The sequence below is a fragment of the Pongo pygmaeus genome, chromosome 1 (assembly GCF_028885625.2).
Source record: "Pongo pygmaeus isolate AG05252 chromosome 1, NHGRI_mPonPyg2-v2.0_pri, whole genome shotgun sequence".
In the NCBI taxonomy this organism is placed as follows: Eukaryota; Metazoa; Chordata; class Mammalia; order Primates; family Hominidae; genus Pongo; species Pongo pygmaeus.
Genome location: NC_072373.2, coordinates 19,822,715 through 19,844,809, shown reverse-complemented (window position 1 = coordinate 19,844,809; position 22,095 = coordinate 19,822,715). Strand labels below are relative to the sequence as shown.

General features: G+C 42.2%; 1 protein-coding gene across 2 annotated transcripts in view; it reads right to left on the bottom strand.

Moving 5' to 3' along the window:
• The window catches only part of NUP133 (nucleoporin 133), a 67,736-nt gene that overhangs the window by 25,083 nt on the left and 20,558 nt on the right, over positions 1-22,095 (bottom strand). For both annotated transcript variants that reach the window (XM_054445258.1, XM_054445300.1), the window contains exons 10-16: positions 21,088-21,235; positions 20,001-20,158; positions 17,488-17,579; positions 10,964-11,127; positions 9,028-9,122; positions 3,973-4,197; positions 89-211 (exon numbers count right to left, since the gene is read on the bottom strand). In XM_054445258.1, the coding sequence (XP_054301233.1) occupies positions 89-211; positions 3,973-4,197; positions 9,028-9,122; positions 10,964-11,127; positions 17,488-17,579; positions 20,001-20,158; positions 21,088-21,235 (1,005 nt within the window). The remainder of the gene's footprint in view (positions 1-88; positions 212-3,972; positions 4,198-9,027; positions 9,123-10,963; positions 11,128-17,487; positions 17,580-20,000; positions 20,159-21,087; positions 21,236-22,095) is intronic.

Below are 22,095 nucleotides of genomic sequence, written 5' to 3'. Positions count from 1 at the left end.
CAATACAGAGTAGGAATATGGAAACCACTTCCTTGTCTATCCATGCTCTGGGCTTTGATTTGCTGAAGCCTTTACTATATTTTTGTACCTTGAGAATACTGTTCACATTGATCACCACTTCAGCCCATTCAACGGAATCCATAGGTGTATCCCTCAAGACTTGCTCCTCATGCTCCAGTAAGCACTCACAGATGGTATCTACTTGGGATACCTGAGAGAATACACAGAACTACTTACAACAAAAATTATGGTGATGGGTAACAACTACCCAGTGAGTTTTACTCATTAAGCCATATCCTCAGACCTATAGATGGAGGAGAATTTATTGACAGTTGATGGTAAAAATAAATTCAAAAATCAAGAAAAGTCAGATCTCCTAACTTTTAAAAGTCAGAGTGCCCAAATAAGTCGTATAAACAGGCAAATTCTGGATTGTTACCGAGATTTTATTTAAATGATGATATTATTTATTATAGCTACTCTGCTCAGTGCACCTTTAAATAACACTAGGTTACAGATGACGTCACTTTACAATGTAATACCCCAAACTAATGAACTAATAGACTAAAATAATGACCTCAAAAAATGAACTTGCTAATTTCTTTCTTTGAGGAATTCCCCTTCTTCAGACATAACAGAAACATTTGTAGAATAGAAGCAACATGAGAATAATGAACTAAATACATAACTTCTAACTCTTCCTTTGTCATTAATTAATACATGGAGATAACAGTGCAAAAATACCATCAGGCACTGAAACTCCTGTTTCAAGTTCAAGTCTGCACTTAAGCTTTCCCCCGTTATTTAGAGTTTGCATAGCAATGGACACTCAGAGATAAGAGGAAAGAAAAATCAGATTAGCTGTCCTCAAGGACCTCACAAACTGGCTGAAGGAACAAGATATATAGGCACAAATAAAACATGACCCAAATCAAATCCCTCCCTTTTGCAAACCTTGTTCTTCCTTTTGCATTTCTGATGTTAGCCAAAGGCATCCTAACAGCCCAGGCAAGAAATCTTCAGCACATTTAATTTATAAGATTAAGCATAAGAATATTTTACATTGTTAACATGAAAAACACAATGAAAGCCTATATAATGGCCGGGTGCGGTGGCTCACGCCTGCAATCCCAGCACTTTGGAGGTAGGCGGATCACAAGGTCAAGAGATCAAGACCATCCTGGAAAACATGGTGAAACCCTGTCTCCACTAAAAATACAAAAATTAGCTGGGTGTAGTGGCGCACACCTGGAGTCCCAGCTACTTGGGAGGCTGAGGCAGGAGAATTGCTTGAACTGAGGAGGTGGAGGCTGCAGTGAGCACAGTGAGCAGAGATTGTGTCACTGCACTCCAGCCTGGTGACAGAGCAAGACTCCGTCTCAAAAAAAAAAAAAAAAAAGGAAGACAGAAAAAACATAAAAGCGCATAAAATGCCAAAACACTTGTTAAATTCTCTTATCATGTATATATTCAGTGATTTCAAATATTGCTCATATGCCGTGTCAACATAGTCTGTTCCTTAAGCAGTGAGCTCTGCTTTTCCAGAGCCCTGGGAGGTACAAGGCCTTCCCAAACTGGAGACAGAGGCAAAGTGGAGAGCACACCCTCAGGCAGGCTCTGTATTGTTTTACTTTCTATCAGGGCTGCCAAGTCAAAATATCTTTCTATATGGCCCACCAATCAGAGATTGATTTTGGTTAACCAGCTCGTCCCAAAACACAAATACTCCTTAGAAAGGTAATTTGTCACCCCCAAGTGGAAGGACAGGTAAAAAGAAAGAAAAACTACTATATGCATATAGCTATTGTATTCTCTTTTCATGATCGTTATGACATGGGAGAAAACCTTTAGAACTACACCCCAGAGAAGCTGAAGACCAATGAATGTCATGAGAAATGAAGATAAAATATTATTCTATATTATGTATCCAACTGGTAATTTCCAGACCATTCTCTAATAATTCAGCTAACTGAAACATGTACATACACTGAATCGACAATTATACTTTGCCCTTTGATCCAAATGCAGAATAATGAACCAGGCTCTTGCTCAGTTCTTACAAGTAGTCTGTCATTAATTTTTAAAAATTCATTGTCTTATCATATAAAATTATATATGAATAAAGACCAAAAAGGACACAAAAATGACAACAATTTGACTTGTTAGATCATGAAACTTGAGGTGATTTGTTTTTCTTTCAGATTTCTGGCATACTCTCTAGATTAAAAACAAAACATAACAAAGTGCTTTTCCTTCCATTCCCTAGGAACTAACCCAAATGCATAAAAGCAAAGAATTCACACTAAACACATTTATGGAATCAACAGGAAGACTGAACTTAGGTTATAGTACATCAAACTTAGGTTACAGTACATCAAACATTAAGAAAAAGAGACTTGTCGGCCCAGTGTGCTACATGTTAGAATACAGTTAGGCTATAGGAGGAAGGAAGCAAAATTTGAGACACCAAATGGAGTTTGAAGTTCCTCAAATGCATAAGGAATTCCAAATTTCACAGAGCTGAGGGAAGAGCTGGCACTGTTTCTAAAACCAGATAATTCTGCAGTCTCAGTTAAGACAACAGGTCTAAGTCCTAATGTCACACCTTTAAAGGGAGACAGCGAAGTCTACCTTGCTGCCTCATTAGGCTGTGAAGCTTCACAAAAGCACAAGGACTGCGTCACTATTTCCACAATGTCCAGCTGCCACTGGCTGCCCCGCATCTTAACCATTTCTGTCTTTGAAGTTTGTAGCAGACTTTACTTTTTCTCTGAAAATAAATCTGATTTTACAAGCAAGGTGTAGCAACAGGATCCTAGGAGGTAGCTGAGGAGTTCAGTGAAGGTACTGTTTGCAAAGGTGTGGGCAAGATTAAGGGGTCCAAAAAGGGATGGGGCAGCACCCTAGGATGAGGCATTATCAACCTCAGGCCTGAAGAGGCAAGAGGAAGAGGCAGCTACTGGAAACACAGAGAAAGCAGTTGGACAGGAGGCACCGTCCCTGACAGAGGGGCACAGCCAATGTAAAGTGGGCACAGGCAAGGAAGAAAGCTGGCAGAATAACTACTTCAACTTCTGGCCTTATGGCAGGGCCTCACATTCATCTGACCTGGCAGAAGCCGGAGGGCAAGGGAGCCCACTCAGGAAGGCCACTTTGCTGTGGCAGAGTCAAGAGTAGATCTGCCTGGCCAATAAGGGTGAAACCAGGTCTCTACTAAAAATACAAAAATTAGCTGGGCGTGGTGGCACACACCTGTAGTCCCAGCTACTTGGGAGGCTGAGGCAGGAGATTGCTTGAAGCCAGGAGGCAGAGGTTGCAGTGAGCCAACATTGCACGGTTGCACTCCAGCCTGGCGACAGAGCAAGACTCAGTCCCCCCCTCCCCGCCAAAAAAAAAAGAGTAGCTCGAGAGAGACAAAGGAGAAGATCAGGATGGATGCAGTGGCTCATGCCTGTAATCCCAGCACTTTGGGAGGCTGAGGCGAGTGAATCACCTGAGGTCAGGAGTTCGAGATCAGCCAGACCAACAAGGTGAAACCCCATCTCTACTAAAAATATGAAAATTAGCCAGGGTGGTGGCTGGCACCTGTAATCCCAGCTACTCGGGAGGCTGAGGTAGGAGAATCGCTGGAACCCGGGAGGCGGAGGTACCTGGGCAACAGAGTGAGACTCCATCTCAAAAAAAAAAAAAAAAAAAAAGATCAGCACGCAAAGCAAACAGGTACTTGGAGACAGTTATCGGGGAAAAAAAGTAAACAGGGAGCACTTCTTAGTCAACTTTGCAAGCTCTTCTTTACAGGTAACTGATAAATGATACTTCTGAGTGACACTGTAGCCAGAAAATCTGGAGTCCAATTTAAAATTTCAGTGAGATCTTTTGTGATTTAACTCATCCTCACCCTCTTTCCTGCCTAGGGCATGAACACTAAACGGCACAGTTCTACAAAGCCACATGAAAGAGGACTCATCTTACCTCCCTGAAAAAGACATCTGCAGGAGTCAGGTTGGATGGGATTTCATACTCCCTCTTGTTCAAAGCAATCAATATGGCTGTGTTGACGAGGTCAGAAAGCCGGGAGTGGTGGTTCTTGAGAACAATGGCGGCTGACAGCTTTTCGGCATGCTCACAGAGCAATAGTCGAGTGGCCATAGGTGTCCCTCTAACTGGAAAACTGCCTAGACGTCCAAATAAGCCAATCTTGCAAAAAGGCAAACATATATTCTTAGAAAGCAATTACGGTAACGTGCAAAATACCATAAATGTATTTTCCCCAGAAGCACCCTGGGCAGTCACTGGCCCCAGCTCTCCCCCAGCAAGTCCCTCCAGCTGTCTCTTGTTTTAACTGTTTCTAACACACAGACACTTCAGGCAGGCCATTAACACCCACAAGGAAATGCAGATATTCCTGTTCTAAGAACAGGGTCACTCCAGGGCTTCTGTCCACTACTACTGTCTCTGCATATCATGTTTCCCAAATTATTGTTTATGGTTATCAAAACAGTCACACTGCTCTTTTCGTCTTTTTTGAGACAGGGTTTTGCTCTGTCGCCCAGGCTGGAGTGCAGTGGTACAATCACAATCACAGGTCACCCTGACCTTAAACCCTCAACTCAAGCCATCTTCCACCTCAGCCTCCCAAGCAGCACACCACCACAACAGGATAATTTTTACACTTTATTTTTGTAGAGATGGGGTCTCACTATGTTGCCCAGGCTGATCTTGGCCACAAGATTTCCTGGCCACAAGCGAGCCTACTGACTCGGCCTCTCAAAGCACTGGAATTACAGGTGTGAACCACTGCACCTGGCCTCACACTGCCCTTTACTAGCTGTATCAATTAATTCCCCTAGATTCCAGACTTTCAGAAATCAGAAACTCAGCAACCTCCACCTTCAAGGACTGATTTCCATACCCCTAATGCTGCCGCGAGGGTGGGGGCGTCTCTAACCCTTTGCATCTCCTACTGAGTTGCTTGGTGCCCATCTGTGCTGTGTTATGATCTTCTAGGGGTCTTCCTAAGCTTTCTCATTGCATATGACATTACAATAACCTGAACTAGGAAGGAGCCAAAAGACAGGCATAAATAATGAATACTTTTTCACATTTTAAGTATAATTCTCTTTCGTTAATAAGTGACCTGATTTTCTTATCCTTCATTTTCTATATGCTTTTGTAGTATTTACATGCTAGGAGATACCTTTTTATAACACAAAAGGGGTCACACTGTATATATTGTTCTGTACTTTGTTTTGATAGTATCTTATTTTTTATAACATTGAGATATTCTTATTTTTAATGACTGTGGAATAATTCACTGAATCCTAATGTATTTAACCTGTTCACCTTATTATTTTAAAATAAGAGTTACATGGTCTTTCCTGACTTGAATTTATTTCCTAGTTCCCTCAAAAATATTTTAGGTGTAATTGGCCAGGCGTGATGGCTCATGCCTGTAATCCCAGCACTCTGGGAGGCCGAGGCTGGCGGATCACGAGCAGGAGATCGAGACCATCCTGGCTGACACAGTGAAACCCCGTCTCTGCTAAAAATACAAAAAATTAGCGGGGCGTGGTGGCAGGCGCCTGTAGTCCCAGCTACTCGGGAGGCTGAGGCAGGAGAATGGCATGAACCCGGGAAGCGGAGCTTGCAGTGAGCAGAGATCGCGCCACTGCACTCCAGCCTGGGAGACAGAGCAAGACTCCGTCTCAAAAAAAAAAAAAAAAAAAAAAAAAAATCTTAGGTGGAGTTTTCATGCAAGGTCATCCCAATTGCCTGCTTCACTTTGCTTTGATTGCGGCACTGACAGTGAAGCAATAGCTCTAGATTAAAACTATTCTAGGCCAGGCACAGTGGCTCACACCTGTAATCCCAGCACTTTGGGAGGCAGAAGCAGGCGATCACCTAGGTAATGTGTACAAAAAATACAAAAATTAGCTGACTTGGTGGCACATGCCTGTAGTCCCAGCTACTTGGGAGGCTGAGATGGGAAGATCAGCTGAGCCCGGGGGAGCTGTAGCTACAGTGAGCTATGATCATGCCACTGCACTCCAGCCTGGGTGACAGAGTGAGACCCTGTCTCAAAAAAATTAAAAAACTAAAAAAAAAAAAAAATATATATATATATATATACACACACACAATCATTCTAGTCACACAGTGAATATGATCAGATTACCTCCCTGCTTCTGTAAGGTATGGAAACACAATGTATGAACACAGAGGCTTCCCTCAACATCAGAAAACTAGAGGCAAGGGTACACTGTTCTGAAGTGTTGGTGTTACTTCCACCCCCTTCAGAATGAGAATATGGCCCTGCAGATGCCAAGTTTGGCTCAAGGAGAAAAGGAATATTTCTCTATATTCAGAAATATTCCCTAGGGCTGGGTGCAGTGGCTCAGGCTTGTAATCCCAGCACTTTGGGAAGCGAAGGCAGGAGGATCACTTGAGGCCAGGAATTTGAGACCAGCCTGGGCAACATTATGAGACCCTGTCTCTACAGAAAATAAAAAAAATTACAGGCGTGGTAGTGAGTGCCTGTGGTCCCAGCTACTGGGGAGGCAGAGGTGGGAAGATTGCTTGAGCCCAGGAGGTCAAGCCTGCAGTGAGCTGCGATCGTGCCACCACCTTGGGCAACAGAGACCCTGTATCCAAAAAAAAAAAAAAAAAACTTTCCTTAGTATCTAGTTATACACCTTTTTCCTAATCATCAACATAAATTCTTCCTGATTAGTAAAAGGAGCTCTAAATATTAAAGGAAATAGAAACATAAAAGGCATGGCTGGAATGTGGTTTTCGGAACTAGCTAGATATTGCCTTGGGACAGATACTGCTACCAGCAGCCATGGAACTTCATAAGGGTTCTCTGGAACCCAGGAAGGCTGAGACAAGAGTGCTCATGCTCTCATGGCTTTTGGGCCTCTGATAAATCCATGCTCTTAGTGTGGCAAATCATGTCAGGGCAAGTTCCTGCCGGCCCAGTATGCACATCCTCTTCCAATGAGAATGACTTTGCCCCTCTTCCTATCGAGAGGTACAATCACACTGGGCACAGTGGCTCACACCTGTAATCTCAGCACTTTGGGAGGCAGAGGCAGGCGATCACTTGAGCTTAGGAGTTCGAAACTAGCCTGGGCAACACGGCAAAACCCGTTCTCCACAAAAAATACACAAAATTAGCCAGGTTCAGCACCATGTGCCTGTAGTCCCAGCTACTGGGGAGGCTGAGGCAGGAGAATCGCTTGAGCCCAGGAGGCAAAGGTTGCAGTGAGCTGAGATTGCGCCACTGTACTCCAGCCTGGGCGACGGGAGTGAAACCCCGTCACACACATACAAAAAAAGAGGTATAATAAATTCTTTAATCTTTCATCCCAGCTGTCCTTGTGACTTGCTTTGACCAATGTCACTTTACTGGAAGTAACATTATGTGACATCTGAGATGAGCCCTTAAGAAGCCTACAGCTTCTATGTTCATCCGCTAAGACCACAGGAAGCCAGTCCAGCCCAGAGCAGGATGAGTGACTAAATGGAGGAGAACCACATAGCCTCTGTTGACAGTTGGAACCAACTGCCAGAAAGCGGGAAGAGGCTTGCAGACCCTCTAGCTCAGTGCATCCTAAATGCAGGTCGAGTGATTCCGGGTGAAACCAACAACTGCCTGATTAACCCACAGAATTGTTTTAAGCCACTGTGTTTTGGGGTGGTTTATACAGCAGTAATAGTTAACTGATACACTTGGCTAATTAAACGACCATATCGGGAGAAAGTGTTTTTTCCTCATTAATCCATATCCCACCTAAAATAACAACAAAAAAAGAGAGACTCAATGAATGATTGGAGTTTTCTTGCCAAGAAAATAAAAGAGTAGACAGGAGATAAACCATGCACAAAATTGAAAAAGAATGTGGGATTAAGAACAATCAAGTCATTTCTGAAATTATCTAGTGCTGCACTGTCCAATAAGGTAGCCATTGTCCATAGTGGCTATTTAAGTAAGTTAAAATTCAGTTCTTCAGTTGCTAGTCACATTTCAGCTGTTCAGGCCACATGTGGCCAGCAGCTATCCCACTAGACATCACACTAGGAGAACATTCCCACGATCACAGAAAAGCAATGGATTGGACAGCACTCACTAGAATCTCCTTAACATAAAAAATTAGCCAGGTGTGGTAGTGAGTAGGCACTACTGAGTTTGAAAAACAATCAGGGAAGAGACTGGGCCTGGTAGCTCATGCCTGTAACCTCAGCACCTTGGGAGGCTGAAGTGCAGGGATTTCTTGAGCCCAGGAGTTCGAGACCAGCCTGGGCAACGTAGTAAGGCTCTGTCTCTACAAAAACTAAAAAAAAATTACATGGGCATGGTGGCACAAACCTGTAGTCCCAGCTACCCAGGAGGCTGTGAGAGGACTGCTTGAGCCTAGGAGGTCAAGGCTGCAGTGAGTCAAGACTGTGTCACTACACTCCAGACTGGGTGACAGAGTGCCCTGTCTCAAAAAATAAATATATAAAACAAAACAAACAAACAAAACCCAAAACAGGTTGAAATTCGCTATGTAATGTCTGCAAGCCGCTTTTATTGACGAGGCAAGAATGGGTGAATTTATGTAACAATTCTGTCCAGTAGCAAAACATTTTCTAATTCAGGCACAATATATACGAGGATAACCATTACACAAAAAAAGAAAAGGAATACTTTAAATGAGGATTTGATTCTAATGGCACCTCAAAATTAAAAGTCATATATAAAAATCTGTCAAACACAAAATCAACTCATGAGGTGTTTTTTCACAAACGCACACAGGAAATCTGAATGAAGTCCTGCTTCTTATACCTGGATTAACAGGCTTGTACACAGCCCTGGAATTACGGACTTTTAAATCAGCACAGAAAATGGAAAACGCTAGTCATGCCCCACCCAATGAAACGCCTCAAAATAGAGAGAAGGGACATCCCACTGTGTTGGACAGACTGACAAAGGCAGAGCAGACAGACGTTCTGGCCCGCCCTGTGCCCAGCACCCCGCACTCTTACTTGATGAATGAAGTCCATAAGAAAAGAGTGAGCTTTCATCTTGTCTTCTAGCTGGTGAAGGATAATCAGTGATGTATTGCTGAACCCAGGTGCTTCTGTTAAAACACAGTGATAAAACTTAGAACATAGTAGTTTTACAACTATACTATTTTAATATTAGTGGCTAACTGCTATTAAAATAAAAAGCTAAGGCCAGGCACGGTGGCTCACGCCTGTAATCCCAGCACTTTGGGAGGTCGAGGTGGGCAGATCACGAGGTCAAGAGATCGAGACCATCCTGGCAAACATGGTGAAACACCATCTCTACTAAAAATACAAAAATTAGCTGAGTGTGGTGGCACGTGCCTGTAGTCCCAGCTACTCAAGAGGCTAAGGCAAGAGAATTGCTTGAACCCGGGGAGGTGGAAGTTGCAGTGAGCCGAGATTGCGCCACTGCATTCCAGCCTGGCGACAGAGTGAGACTCCGTCTCAAAAAAGAAAAGGAAAAAAAAAAAAGAAAGTCTATACAAAAGAAAAATATCAACCTTACAATATTATTTATAACATTACTCAGGAGTTTTAAAAATTTAGGAGAAAATTTTGGAGGTTTGATACAATTCATAATGTATTTATTCAAAATGCAAAATACATTTTAATCATTTATAACAATTTAAGCTTGATAGCGCCAACAAAAACAGTCAAAGAAAGGAGATGAGCTCTGATGTTTTCTTCCTAAATCTCTAATGGAGCTTAGTGAACTTGCTAAGAAGTAGGATAATTAGGGAGAGAAACATGTTTGAGACAGTTCCCTGGTATCTGGGGACCCCAGAGTTCCCCTCGAGTTTCTGAGGTGGAAGTAAGCGTAAGAGGGGCAGTCACCTGGGACAGGCAGCAAGACATGTCTTGTCCACTTCTACATATTGACATTTGATCACTGCTACTCTTAGGGGAATGGATCATTTCTATTAGTCAAATATACTGATTATGCCAAAATTATCATTTAATTTGGGGGTAAGTAGGCTGGGTGTGGTGGCTTACACCTGAAATCCCAGCACTTTGGGAGATCAAAGCGGGTGGACCACCTGAGGTCAAGAGTTCGAGACCAGCCTGGCAAACATGGTGAAACTACATCTCTACTAAAAATACAAAAATCAGCTGGGCGTGATGGTGCACACCTGTAATCTCAGCTACTCGGGAGGCTGAGGTAGGAGGATCACTTGAACCCAGGAGGTGGAGGTTGCAGTTAGCTGAGATTGTGCCACTGCATTCCAGTCTGGGTGACAGAGTAAGGGAGACCCTGTCTCCAAAAACAAAAAACAACAAAAAAATTGGGGGGCAGGTAAGTGCCAATTGTCTACCTATGCTACCAATTTTCTTTTAGAAATAAAAGCCAGGAAAGTTAAGTATGGCTAATTAATCTACCTTGGATAGAACAATTAGGATTTGCTCCAATGTTCCTTTAGTTTCTGTTCTGTTATCTAGACCTGTTCTGACCCTTTTTCAAAACATACTATAAGGAAGGTTACCTGGCTGGGCCTGGTGGCTCACGCCTGTAATCCCAGCACTTTGGGAGGCCGAGGCGGGTGGATCACGAGGTCAGGAGATCGAGACCATCCTGGCTAACATGGTGAAACCCCGTCTCTACTAAAAATACAAAAAAATTACCCAGGCGTGGTGGCGGGTGCCTGTAGTCCCAGCTAATTGGGAGGCTGAGGCAGGAGAATGGCGTGAACCTGGGAGGCGGAGCTTGCAGTGAGCCGAGATCGTGCCACTGCACTCCAGCCTGGGTGACAGACCAAGGCTCTGTCTCAAAAAAAAGGAAGGTCACAATATTTAAAAAAAACTGAATTAATATTAAACTGTTTGAGAAGCTAAAAAATATGCTTTAAGAGATGCTTCTAATAAAGAAACCAGAATATGTTCAAAACACACCATTCCGTAATTGAAACGTTCTTACCCTCAGGGACAGACTCAGCCCACCGTGGGTCAGATGCTGGGTAGTCATCCATCAGGTCTACACTGATTTGGGTAACTGCCCTGTCTAGTTCAGAATCAGAATCCAAATCAGAGTGAGAGGAAAAGAGCTCATCAACCACCATTTGAGCATGACCTAAATCTTTTCTGAAATAAAATTGGAAAACACAAGTATTAAGGGAGGCAAAATGTTTTCAAAACTCACTAAGAAAAAATTAATTGTGGAGTACTATTCAGCCAGAAAAAAGAATGAGATCCTGTCATTTGCAACAGTAAGGATGGAAGTGGAGGACATGTTAAGTGAAATAAGTCAGGCACAGAAAGACATGTAACAAACTTTACAAGTTCAATAATTTAACATACATTTTAAAGTAAGAGCATAATTAGAATGTTCACAACACACAAAAAAGATGAATGCTTGAAGTGATGGATATCTCATTTACCCTGATGTGATTATTATGCATTGTATGCCCGTATGAAAATATATCATGTACCCCACAAACGTATACACCTACTATGTACCCATAAAAATAAAAAAAAAAATGTTTAAGTTAATTGTGAAGTTAAATGTAACCTAAAAACCATTTACAGGTTTTGGCTCAAAGTTACTTTTAATAAAATTTATTTAATTAAAAGGGAGAAAACTATTATCCATTCATTAATTCAATAAATACACATTGAATACTTAGAACATGCTAGGCTCTGGACACAGAAAGATAAAAAGACTTAAAAAATAGTCCAGACAATTGAGCAAGCAATGACACAGGTGATAAACACCGACAGAGACAGGGAAAACTTCCTAACAGGTAAAGAGGAGGTCACAGAAGGCTGGGGAGAACTGGGGGAGGGGTATACAGCTGCACACAGAACATACATCCACATCCGTCAGCAAGTAAGCCTCTATCTCAGGAGAGAACTGAGGCTACGGGAGAGGCTGAGATCACCCAGGGAGCAAGAGTTTGGAAAAAAGCTTGCAGGATAACCAATTAAAGGAAGGGTGAGCCCATAAAAAGCAGCAGACTCTTCTAACTTAGAGAGATTAGGGGACAACTAGGGTGTCAATGAACCCACCAGGGGATTAACTATGGCACTTATGAAGAAATGAGGGATACTGAGAAGGGATCAATCACAAAATTAGAGGACACAGTCTTGTAAACCATGTTATGGGGTTTGAACCTAATACCAAGGACAATGGACAGGCACTGTAAAGGAGTGTCACAGTCTGTTCCAGTGTCCCAAAAGATTGCTCTATCATATGGAGAGGGGATCAGATGTCAGATCAGACAAGAGAAAAATCCAGTTAGAAGGTTACTGCAGAAAGGAAAAGACAGGAAAGAGAAAAATCCAGTTAGGTTACTGCTGGATCTGATGTACAGTAGTCCTCTTATCCATGGTTTCACTTCCCACAGTCACAGTTACCTGCAGTCAACTGCAGTCTGAAAACAGATGACAGAGACTGAGAGAGAGAGACCGACCACACTCACATATTTTTATTACAGTACAGTCATCTCTCAGTATACACAGGGGATTAGTTACAGGACCCCCAACATACACCAAAATCCACCCATATTCAAGTCCTGCAGCTGGCTCTGTGGAGCTCCAGTATACCAAAAGGCAACCCTCTGTATAGGCAAGTGAATTTCTGATCCGCATTTGGTTGAAAACACGCTGTGAATTTTTGATCCGCATTTGGTTGAAAACAGCCTGCATATTATGTAGACCCACATAGTTCAAAGCCGTGTTGTTCAAAGGTCAATTGTATATTGTTACGGTTGTTTTATTACTATTGTTCTTAATCTCCTAGGGTGCCTAATTTATAAATTAAACTTCATCATAGGTACATATAGGAAAAACGTATATATATGATTCAGTACTATATGCAATTTCAGGTATCCACTGGGGGTCTTAAGACATATCCCCCTGTGGGTAAGGGGGAACGACTGTATAAGGATGACTCCTCTGCTGTTGCTTTGAACTGAAGAGATGGTAGTGCTTGTCACTGGAGCAGGGGGTAGGGATGGAAGAATAAGCTTTGAAGAAGATAAGCTCAGTTTTGGATACATTGAAACTCAGGTGCCTAGGAAATATGTACTGCTGCTGGACACTCTCCATTTTCATCTAATGGCCTGGGTCATGGTACATCTGTTTCTTCAGAAAATGAAGCCAAGGAGGAGAAAAGATCACCGAGGGAGTAGAGAGAGAGGGAATGTGGTCGACAATAGCGAATGTAGACATCCTTTCAGGTGGTTTAGCCATCAACAGGAACAAACAGATAAGGTGGTAACTCAAAGGACACAAAGTCAAAGACTGGTCTTTTTACAAATGGCAGACTAAATATGATTAATTGCTGCTAAGAAGGAGCCAGCACGAGAAAGGTCAAAGGACAGAAGAAAGGGAGAACTGAAAGGATGTAGTCTTAAGTGAAGCAGGAGAGAGTGGCCTTCAAAACAAAGAGCAATCTCTGACAGGAAGAAGAGTACACTTCCTACTTTATTGGGAGGGAAAGAGGAACAGGATTTGGGATCCAGATACATTCATAGCTAGTAAGCTAGGAGGTACAGGGAGCTCTTATCAAGGACTTCTGTGATCTCTGTGGAGTAGGAAGTTAAGTCCTCTGCTAAGTCTGAGGGAAGTGGGAGGAGACTGGAAAAGGGCTGTCATGGTCCCTTGGTAGAACAGGACACACAGCTGACTGGAGAAATGCAGAAAAACTCTTGAAAACGTGAAAGGCCAGGGTGAAGCTGGTGACGCAGTCATGCTACTGGTTATGAAAATACAAAGGTGACTATGGCAAGATTTAATAAAAAATTACAGAAAAAGTTCCCCAAAACTCTCATGAACAAAAGATGTAGTGTTTTTCGGGCTAAATAAAATGAAAACCAAAATAACATAAAAATTAATTTCAAAGAAATAATGCTATAAAAACAGTAATATTACCTTAGCAAAAAATTAAAACAGATAATAACACTCAAAAGTGTTATCTACCAATTGTGACCCCAGGGGCCATCTGGCAATGTCTGACGATAACTTTGGTCATCACAAGTTGGGGGAAAGGTTGCTAATGGCATCTAGCAGGAAGCGGCTGGTGATGCTGTTAAACAGCGTACAATGCACCGCTGGAGTGCAGTGGTGGGATCTCGGCTCACTGCAACCTCCGCCACCTGGGTTCAAGCGATTCTCCTGCCTCAGCCTCCTGAGTAGCTGAGATTACAGGCATGTGCCACCACACCCGGCTAATTTTTTTTTTTTTTTCCCAATAGAGACAAAGTTTCACCAAGTTGGTCGGGCTGGTCTCGAAGTCCTGACCTCAAATGATCTGCCTGCCTCGGCCTCCCAAAGTACTGGGATTACAGGTGTGAACCACCACACCCGGCCTCAAATGTCAATGTTAATGGGGTTGAGAAATCCTGCTTTAAAGGCACCACAATTCTGTTTGTAAGGAGTCTACATCTTTAAGAGAGCTAGCTGACACTCTCCCAGAAATCATCCCTTATTAAGTCCATAGTACTTCACCCATGCTGGGCAGGATGAGTTCAGCACAGCTGTGCTACAGTGCCCATGACACTGTTCCTGAGGGTACTGCTTGCTCAGGACTTAGATCAGGGGTCCCTTCTTGTGCCTAATAATTTTCCCCTGTAAAACATCTTAAGATGACTACACCAGGTTGAATAGTGTCTCCCACAAATTCATATCTACCCAGTGCCTCAAAATGCAACCTTATTTGGAAATAAGGTTTTTGCAGATACAATTTGTTAAATTACGATGAGTCTAAATCCAATGACTGATGTCCTTTTAAGAAGGCCATGTGGGCTGGGCACAGTGTATCACGCCTGTAATCCCAGCACTCTGGGAGGCTGTGGTGGGCGGATCTTGAGTCCAGGAGTTTGAGAACAGCCTGGCCAACGTGGTGAAACCTCATCTCTACTAAAAATTCAAAAAATTAGCCGGGCATGGCAGTGTGCACCTGCTGCTTGGGAGCCTGAGGCAGAAGAATGGCCAGCTGCTCGGGAGGCTGAGGCAGAAGAATTGCTTGAACCAGGGAGGCAGAGGTTGCAGTGAGCCGAGATCACACCACCGCACTCTGGCCTGGGTGACAGAATGAGACTCTGTCTCAAAAAAAAAAAAAGGCCATGTGAATGTGAGGACAGCTATGTGACAATGGAGGCAGAAACTGGAGTGACACATCTACAAGCCAAGGATTGCCAACAGCCACCCGGAGCTGAGAGAGGTGAAGACAGATCCTTTCCCAGAGCCTTCAGAGGGAGGGCCCTGCTCATGCCTCGCTCTCAGACTTCTGGCCTCCAGAACTGTGAGAGAAGACACTTGTGCTGTTTGAAGCTCCTGGCTTGTGATGATTTGTTATGGTAGCCACAGGAAACAAATCTAATGACTGGTCACTTGCTGCATTATCATTTACATTTTGAGATGCCACAAATCTGACAGAATTTTAATTACAGGATAAACTTGTGAAAGATAAAAACACAGCATTTCAACTGAGATTTTTGAAGATTGAACCATGTAAAAGAACAAGATTAAAAGAATATAATTTTCAACGGAAACAAAAAACTTGCCTAATGGTGCCCCCTTCTGGCGACAAACTAAGCTCAGTAGATCACGAGGTACAGAATGTAAAAGCACTTAGGAATCTGTTGTCTCTGTGAGTGAGCCGCTATGCATCAGATACCAGTATGAGTGGAATTATGGAACCATGGGCTCAGAACTGGGGGAAATGAAGGTAGTACACTCAGCATATTCCTTCAAAACAAAGATCTGACAATAAACTAATGATCCTTTAGCCATTCTAACTCCCACCCCACTCAATACTTCAAAAAGGAAGAAATAGAAACAGAATGGCAGAAATGTTCAGCATCTGTCCAAAGTTTCCCACAGCTAACAAGGGGCAGAGCAGGGGGGCTGGATCACCATTTTCCTGAGTATTTATTCAAATGTGAATTTGCCATACCTTTTAAGGAAAGTACCAGAATACATGAGCAGAATACATGTCTAAGATAAACTGAAATCTGCATTCGCCTTAAACCCAGAAGAGTATTAGAGCAGCAAGTGTGACCAAGTGAGGACAATCACTCCCCACCCCATACGCGCATCTGCTTAGGCACGCTCTCACCACAGCTGGACTTGCTCTGGCCAACAGGACACTAGCAAACGCCATCCAAGCAAAGACTTAAAGAGTGTGCACTGACACTTGTTCTCTTGCCACTCTAGAACCCTGTGATACGTGAGTAAGCCCAGGGCAGCCTGCTAGCTGAGGAGACATCACAGGAAGTAGAGAGCGAGCTGGCCAGCCAATGGCCCAGAAATGTGAGTACAGTAAAGAGCAGCCGGCCCAGCAGCAGACCAAAATGAGTGAGCCTACTCCGAACAGTAAAACTGCCCCGAGTCCAGCCACAACAGTCAAACTGCAGAATTGTCAGCTATGTTAAATGAGTCACTAAGGTTTGTGGTGATTTTGCATAAAGCAAAACTCAACTAATAGGCCAGGTCTAATTCTTTTGCTTTCTTTGAGACAGGGTCTTGATCTGTCACTCAGGCTAGAGTGCAGTGGTGTGATTATGGCTCACAGTAGACTTGGCCTCCCGGGCTCCGATGATCCTCCCAACTCAGCCTCTGAGTAGCTGGGACTAGAGGTGTGCATCACCATGCCCGGCTAATTATTTTTAAAATTTTTCTTTGTAGAGATGAGGTCTTTCTATGTTGTCCAGACTGGTCTCGAACTTCCAGGCTCAAGAGATCCTTCTTTCTCAGCCTCCCAAAGTGCTGGAATTGCAGGTGTAAGCCACCACACCAGGCCATAATTCTTTTATATTACCAATAAAACTTTGTATGCGGCTGGAAGTGGTGGCTCACGCCTGTAATCCCAGCACTTTAGGAGTCAGCCTAAAATCAGGAGTTTGAGACCAGCCTGGCCAACGTGGTGAAACTCCATCTCTACTAAAAATAAAAAAATTAGCCAGGCGTAGTGGCACACGCCTGCAGTCCCAGCTATTTGGGAGGCTGAGGCAGGAGAATCGCTTGAACCCGGGAGGCAGAGGTTGCAGTGAGCCAAGATCGCACCACTGCACTCTAGCCTGGGCAACAAAGTGAAACTGTGACTCAAAAAAAACACAAAAAACAAAAAACTTTGTAAGCAACTTATTTGCACCTTAACATACATAAAAGACCCTTGCAAGATGTCTTATTAACATACATAAAAGACCCTTGCAAGATGTCTTAATGATCACCATTTTTAATGGTACATTGTTTTTCATGAAGTGGAGAGAGTATGTTAGATCCCATGTTTTTTTTCCCTAGCCTAGCTAGCTGGAACACTCCCATGGCTACTAAGTTCAGAAGAACAGTTTATTAAAGTGCTAAAGCTCAAAAAAACATTCTCCTCTTGATAGCATCATTCCTCCAACTTGCTCCCACCAGTCAATAAGTAAGTAGCACATGTCAGTAAAACATATCCTCACACATAAAATAATCCATAATTTAAAAAACATGTTATACCTGCAGTATTGCAGAAAGGCAGCTTTCAGCAACTTGATTTTATCTTCTTGGGCTATAGTTTCATTCTTTGTAGTGGTCTCAAAAATCATACTCTGCAAAATAACAGTATAGTTTAGAGGTAAAGGCATCTGAATATTTTTTTTTTTTGAGATGGAGTCTGGCTCTGTCGCCCAGGCTGGAGTGCAGTGGAGCAATCTCGGCTCATTGCAAGCTCCGCCTCCCGGGTTCACGCCATTCTCCTGCCTCAGCCTCCTGAGTAGCTGGGACTACAGGCGCCCGCCACTACGCCCCGCTGATTTTTGTATTTTTAGTAGAGACGGGGTTTCACCATGTTAGCCAGGATGGTCTCGATCTCCTGACTTTGTGATCCGCCTGCCTCGGCCTCCCAAAGTGCTGGGATTACAGGCTTGAGCCACCGCGTCCGGCCGAATATTCTTAATTATTGGACTAAAAGCTGCACCCATCCTATGATAGCAACTCCGCATATACACAAGCTGTTTGCCATATTGTCTGTACCAGGGGTGTCCAATCTTTTCCTTGGGCCACACTGGAAGAATTGTCTTGGCCCACACATAAACTACACTAACATTAATGATAGCTGATGAGTTAAAAAAAAAAAAAAATTATGTTTCAAGAAAGTTTACGAATTTGTGTTGGGCTGCATTCAAAGCCATCCTGGGCCGCATGCAGCCCATGGGTTGTGGGTGGGACAAGCTTGGTCCGTACCAATCATTCATATACTTATTGAAACACTATAAACAGCACCAAATGATCAACCAAAGTCATATAGAAAAGGTACAGGTAATTCAGGGATTATGTTGTAAGTAAAATAATTTAGAGATTTCATCATAATTAACAGAATCTTTTTATAGGTTTGCTCTTACACATCACAGTGTATACTACCTAAGTGTAATGGTTGATTACAAATTTAAACAAAGGTTTAGAAAAATTTTAAAGAAATGGAATACTATAAAATTGCTTCAGAATGTATAACAGTATTACAATAACCATATGATTACAAAATAACCAAGGTATTAATCCTTTTTGTGAAAAGAAAAAAAAAGTTAAAAATTGTTTCTTTCCTTTAAAACTATACTCAATCACTTTAATTTTGAATTACAGAGGTAGTCTATATATTTCATTCACTATTCAAATGGAAATTACCCCAAACAGTATTAATTATTTTTAGTCTTCTATAAAAGAATGATAAAAATCTTATGGATAGGATATTTCAGGTTTCAAGACAACAGAAAAAAATTGGTAATTTTTACCTGGCTGTTCCTCTCAAAAAATCATCCCAGAATAAAAAGAAACAGAAATACAAGCTCCATGGAAACATCTGTGATACTAACTACAACAAAGGAAGATAGAAAGCAGAAGGAATGGGAAATGGCCCGGCTGACAGGAGATGAGGCCACCTATGCATGGTGCAGGGGACAGGTCCTGAGGATTTGAGGACAATGGAAAAGGGAAGCTCTGGGATGACAGCTGTGCAGATGGAAGGTTTCTGGAGACTTGACTTTGGGAAAAACTACACTGAGGGGCACTCTACAGAACTCCTGGAGTGTGTAAAAAGATTAAGTCACGTATGAAAGGATGAGAAAATACAAAATGAGGTCATTATACACTCCAAGAGTCACACAAAGTTGTATAATAAAGGAAATGTAATCAGTATTTGGCTCAGCAAACCATAAACAATATTCACATTGTCATTACAATGAAAAAAATTTATGTTAGAATGATAAAGGCAGAGGAACAAGTATAAGGTAACCCAAAACCTCATTTTCTATAGTAGAAAATCAACAGATGAATCAGGAGACAGGAATATATGGACATTACTTAGATATATGGAGAAAAACACCAGAATAAATCACTAAAAGGCTTAAACATAGTTGCTTCAGGCAAAGAGGACAGAGGGGATGAGGAAGATAAAAAGAACTAATGTCTGCATCATTAAGTCTTTGAAAACTGTCTCAGTTTTGAGACCATTTGTATAAAATGATCTGACAAAACTAAAAATTAGGTTGGGCATGGTAGCTCCATGCCAGTAATCCCAGCACTTTGGGAGGCCGAGGCAGGAGGATGCTTGAGCCCAGGAGTTTGAGACCAGCCTAGGCAACATAAGGAGATCCTGTCTCTACAAACAGTAAAAAATTAGCCAGGTGAGATGGTGCATGTCTGTAGTCCCAGCTATTGAGGAGGTTAAGAGGGGAGGACTGCTTGATCCCAGGAGGTTGAGGTGAGGCTGCAGCGAGCTATGATTTTGCCACTGCACTCTAGCCTGGGCAACAGAGTGAGACTCTGTCTCAAAAACCAAACCAAACCAAAAAAAAAAAAAATTAGCCAGGCACCTACTGGGAAGTCTGAGGCAGGAGGATTGCTTGAGGCCAGGAGTTTGAGGCTGCAGTAAACTATGATTATGCCACTGCACTCTAGCCTGGGTGACAGCATGAGATCCTATCTCTAAAAAATAAATAACATAAAAACTTCAAATTCTTATACAATCACATTACCTCATTGTTTGGTCCAGCAACTGAAGATGCTAAGGACTCTTCCAGATCTTCTGCCAATATAGACACATTTTCCCTTGAAGTAATAGACACCAGTCCACTGTTTCTAGAAAAAATGATAGGAACACCACCACAGGCACCAGCACCTAAAACACTATCTCCTAAAAGAAAGAAAAACAGAGTCAAATACATCTAACAATAACAACAAAATGCTATGTAAAAGCTACCACCCTAAGCAGAAAATCATCTTGATGATATATTAAGCACATTTTTTCCTTTACAATATTATTCCTACTTCAAACTCATCCTTTACATCCCACAATCAAATGTTAAGAACCGGTTGCTATCTGAAGAAGCAGGCTCTGTGTCTTTCAGCTTTAAGGACAATAAAAACTAGCTTTGCCAGAGAGCAGTCAGTCTAGTAAGCCAAAAAAGAAAATTATTCCTTCTGCAAAACTCAGAAGAGCTTTTTCAATCCTGTGGAGTTCTCTTGCTTAATTCTGACTTCAACTTACCACATCAGTCAATGGGGACTGGAAAAAACAAAAAAGTCTAAGCCTACCTGGCACCTTAGTAACATCCTACCCACGCTCTGTCAAGGTTCTCGGGCTGGGACTAGAAAACCTGGGTTCCATGCTGTTGCCTACCTGGACTCTGTCCTCTGCCCAACCCCTTCAGCTAAGTATCTGCTTGGTTTCTCTTCAATCCTGACCAGCCCCCCTGCAGAAGTCCAGCACCTGAGGCTCTTCTTATCCGGGGGTGTGGAAAAGTTAAAGTACCAACTCAGAATAAGTCACTTTTACTAACTAGGAATAAGCAATTACTTCTCTTGGCATTTGTTTTTGCTTCTTGGCATCTTCTCTTGGAACAAATGTTACTATCTTTGCCTGTAAATATAATAGTTTGGAAATTCTAGTACCCTTTTGGTTTCTTAGTAGGGTTGTGGCTTCAGCTGCTGTAGTTGTGGTATGAAATGTCTCAGAAACATTTGAAAGCAGCATGCTTGAAGTGACACTCAGGGAAAGAGAAAAAAAGCACTCAGAATGACTAATGAGCTCACCAATCATGCTTTCTAAAACTGCTACTGTACCTTGTGCATTAAAGACAATTTTCTCCTGGGGAAGAGAAAATTTCCCAGTTCCCGTGGAGCACACATAGACAGCACTTTCGTTATACAGATAGGCAGTCTGGTTTGAAAAGTTTGGGACCGTCAACCGACACAAAATCAGGTCTTCAGACTGAAAGTTAAATTTAAGATTACATTTAACAAGAAGTAAAACAAAAATATTTGTTTGTATGATTTTTAAAATTCATTTTTGTACATTATTTCATAAAAATGATAAAATAATTCACCAATTCTTTGTAAAAATCTACTAAACACTACCCATGAGATGATTAACAAAACATGACAGAGTAAGTTTACAAACGTCAATTAGACATATATTTTGTTGACTTCCTTATAATTTGCTTATTTTTTTAAATTTTTTTTTTTTTTTTTTTTGAGACAGAGTCCCACTCTGTTGTCCAGGCTGGAGTGCAGTGGTGCAATCTCGGCTCACTGCAACCTCCGCCTCCCAGGCTCAAACGATTCTCCTGCCTCAGCCTCCTAAGTAGCTGGGATTACAGGTGCATGCTACCACGCCTGGCTAATTTTTTTGTATTTTTAGTAGAGACGGGGTTTCACCATGTTGGCCAGGCTGGTCTTGAACTCCTGACCTCAGGTGATCCACCCACCTCAGCCTCCCAAAGTGCTGGGATTACAGGTGTGAGCCACTGCACCTGGCCTAATTTGTTAATTTCCAAAATTAACAAATTTTGAAAACATTTCCATGATGATGACTATAACTAGAAGCCTATGACAAATTCAAGGGAGAAAATGAAAGCACCAAAATTCATTATATTAAGAATTGGCAATTTTTTATAAATGATCCCTGATAAACAAACATTTTGGTTCTTGCCTTACTGCCAAGATATTAATGACAAGAAAACTTAGTTGATTTGTTTACATATAAAATCAGAGGGAGAATAAAAATAAATCTCATTAAATAAAATTAGAATATGCTAAAAATGATAAGCTGTTATTAAAGAAGTAATTTTA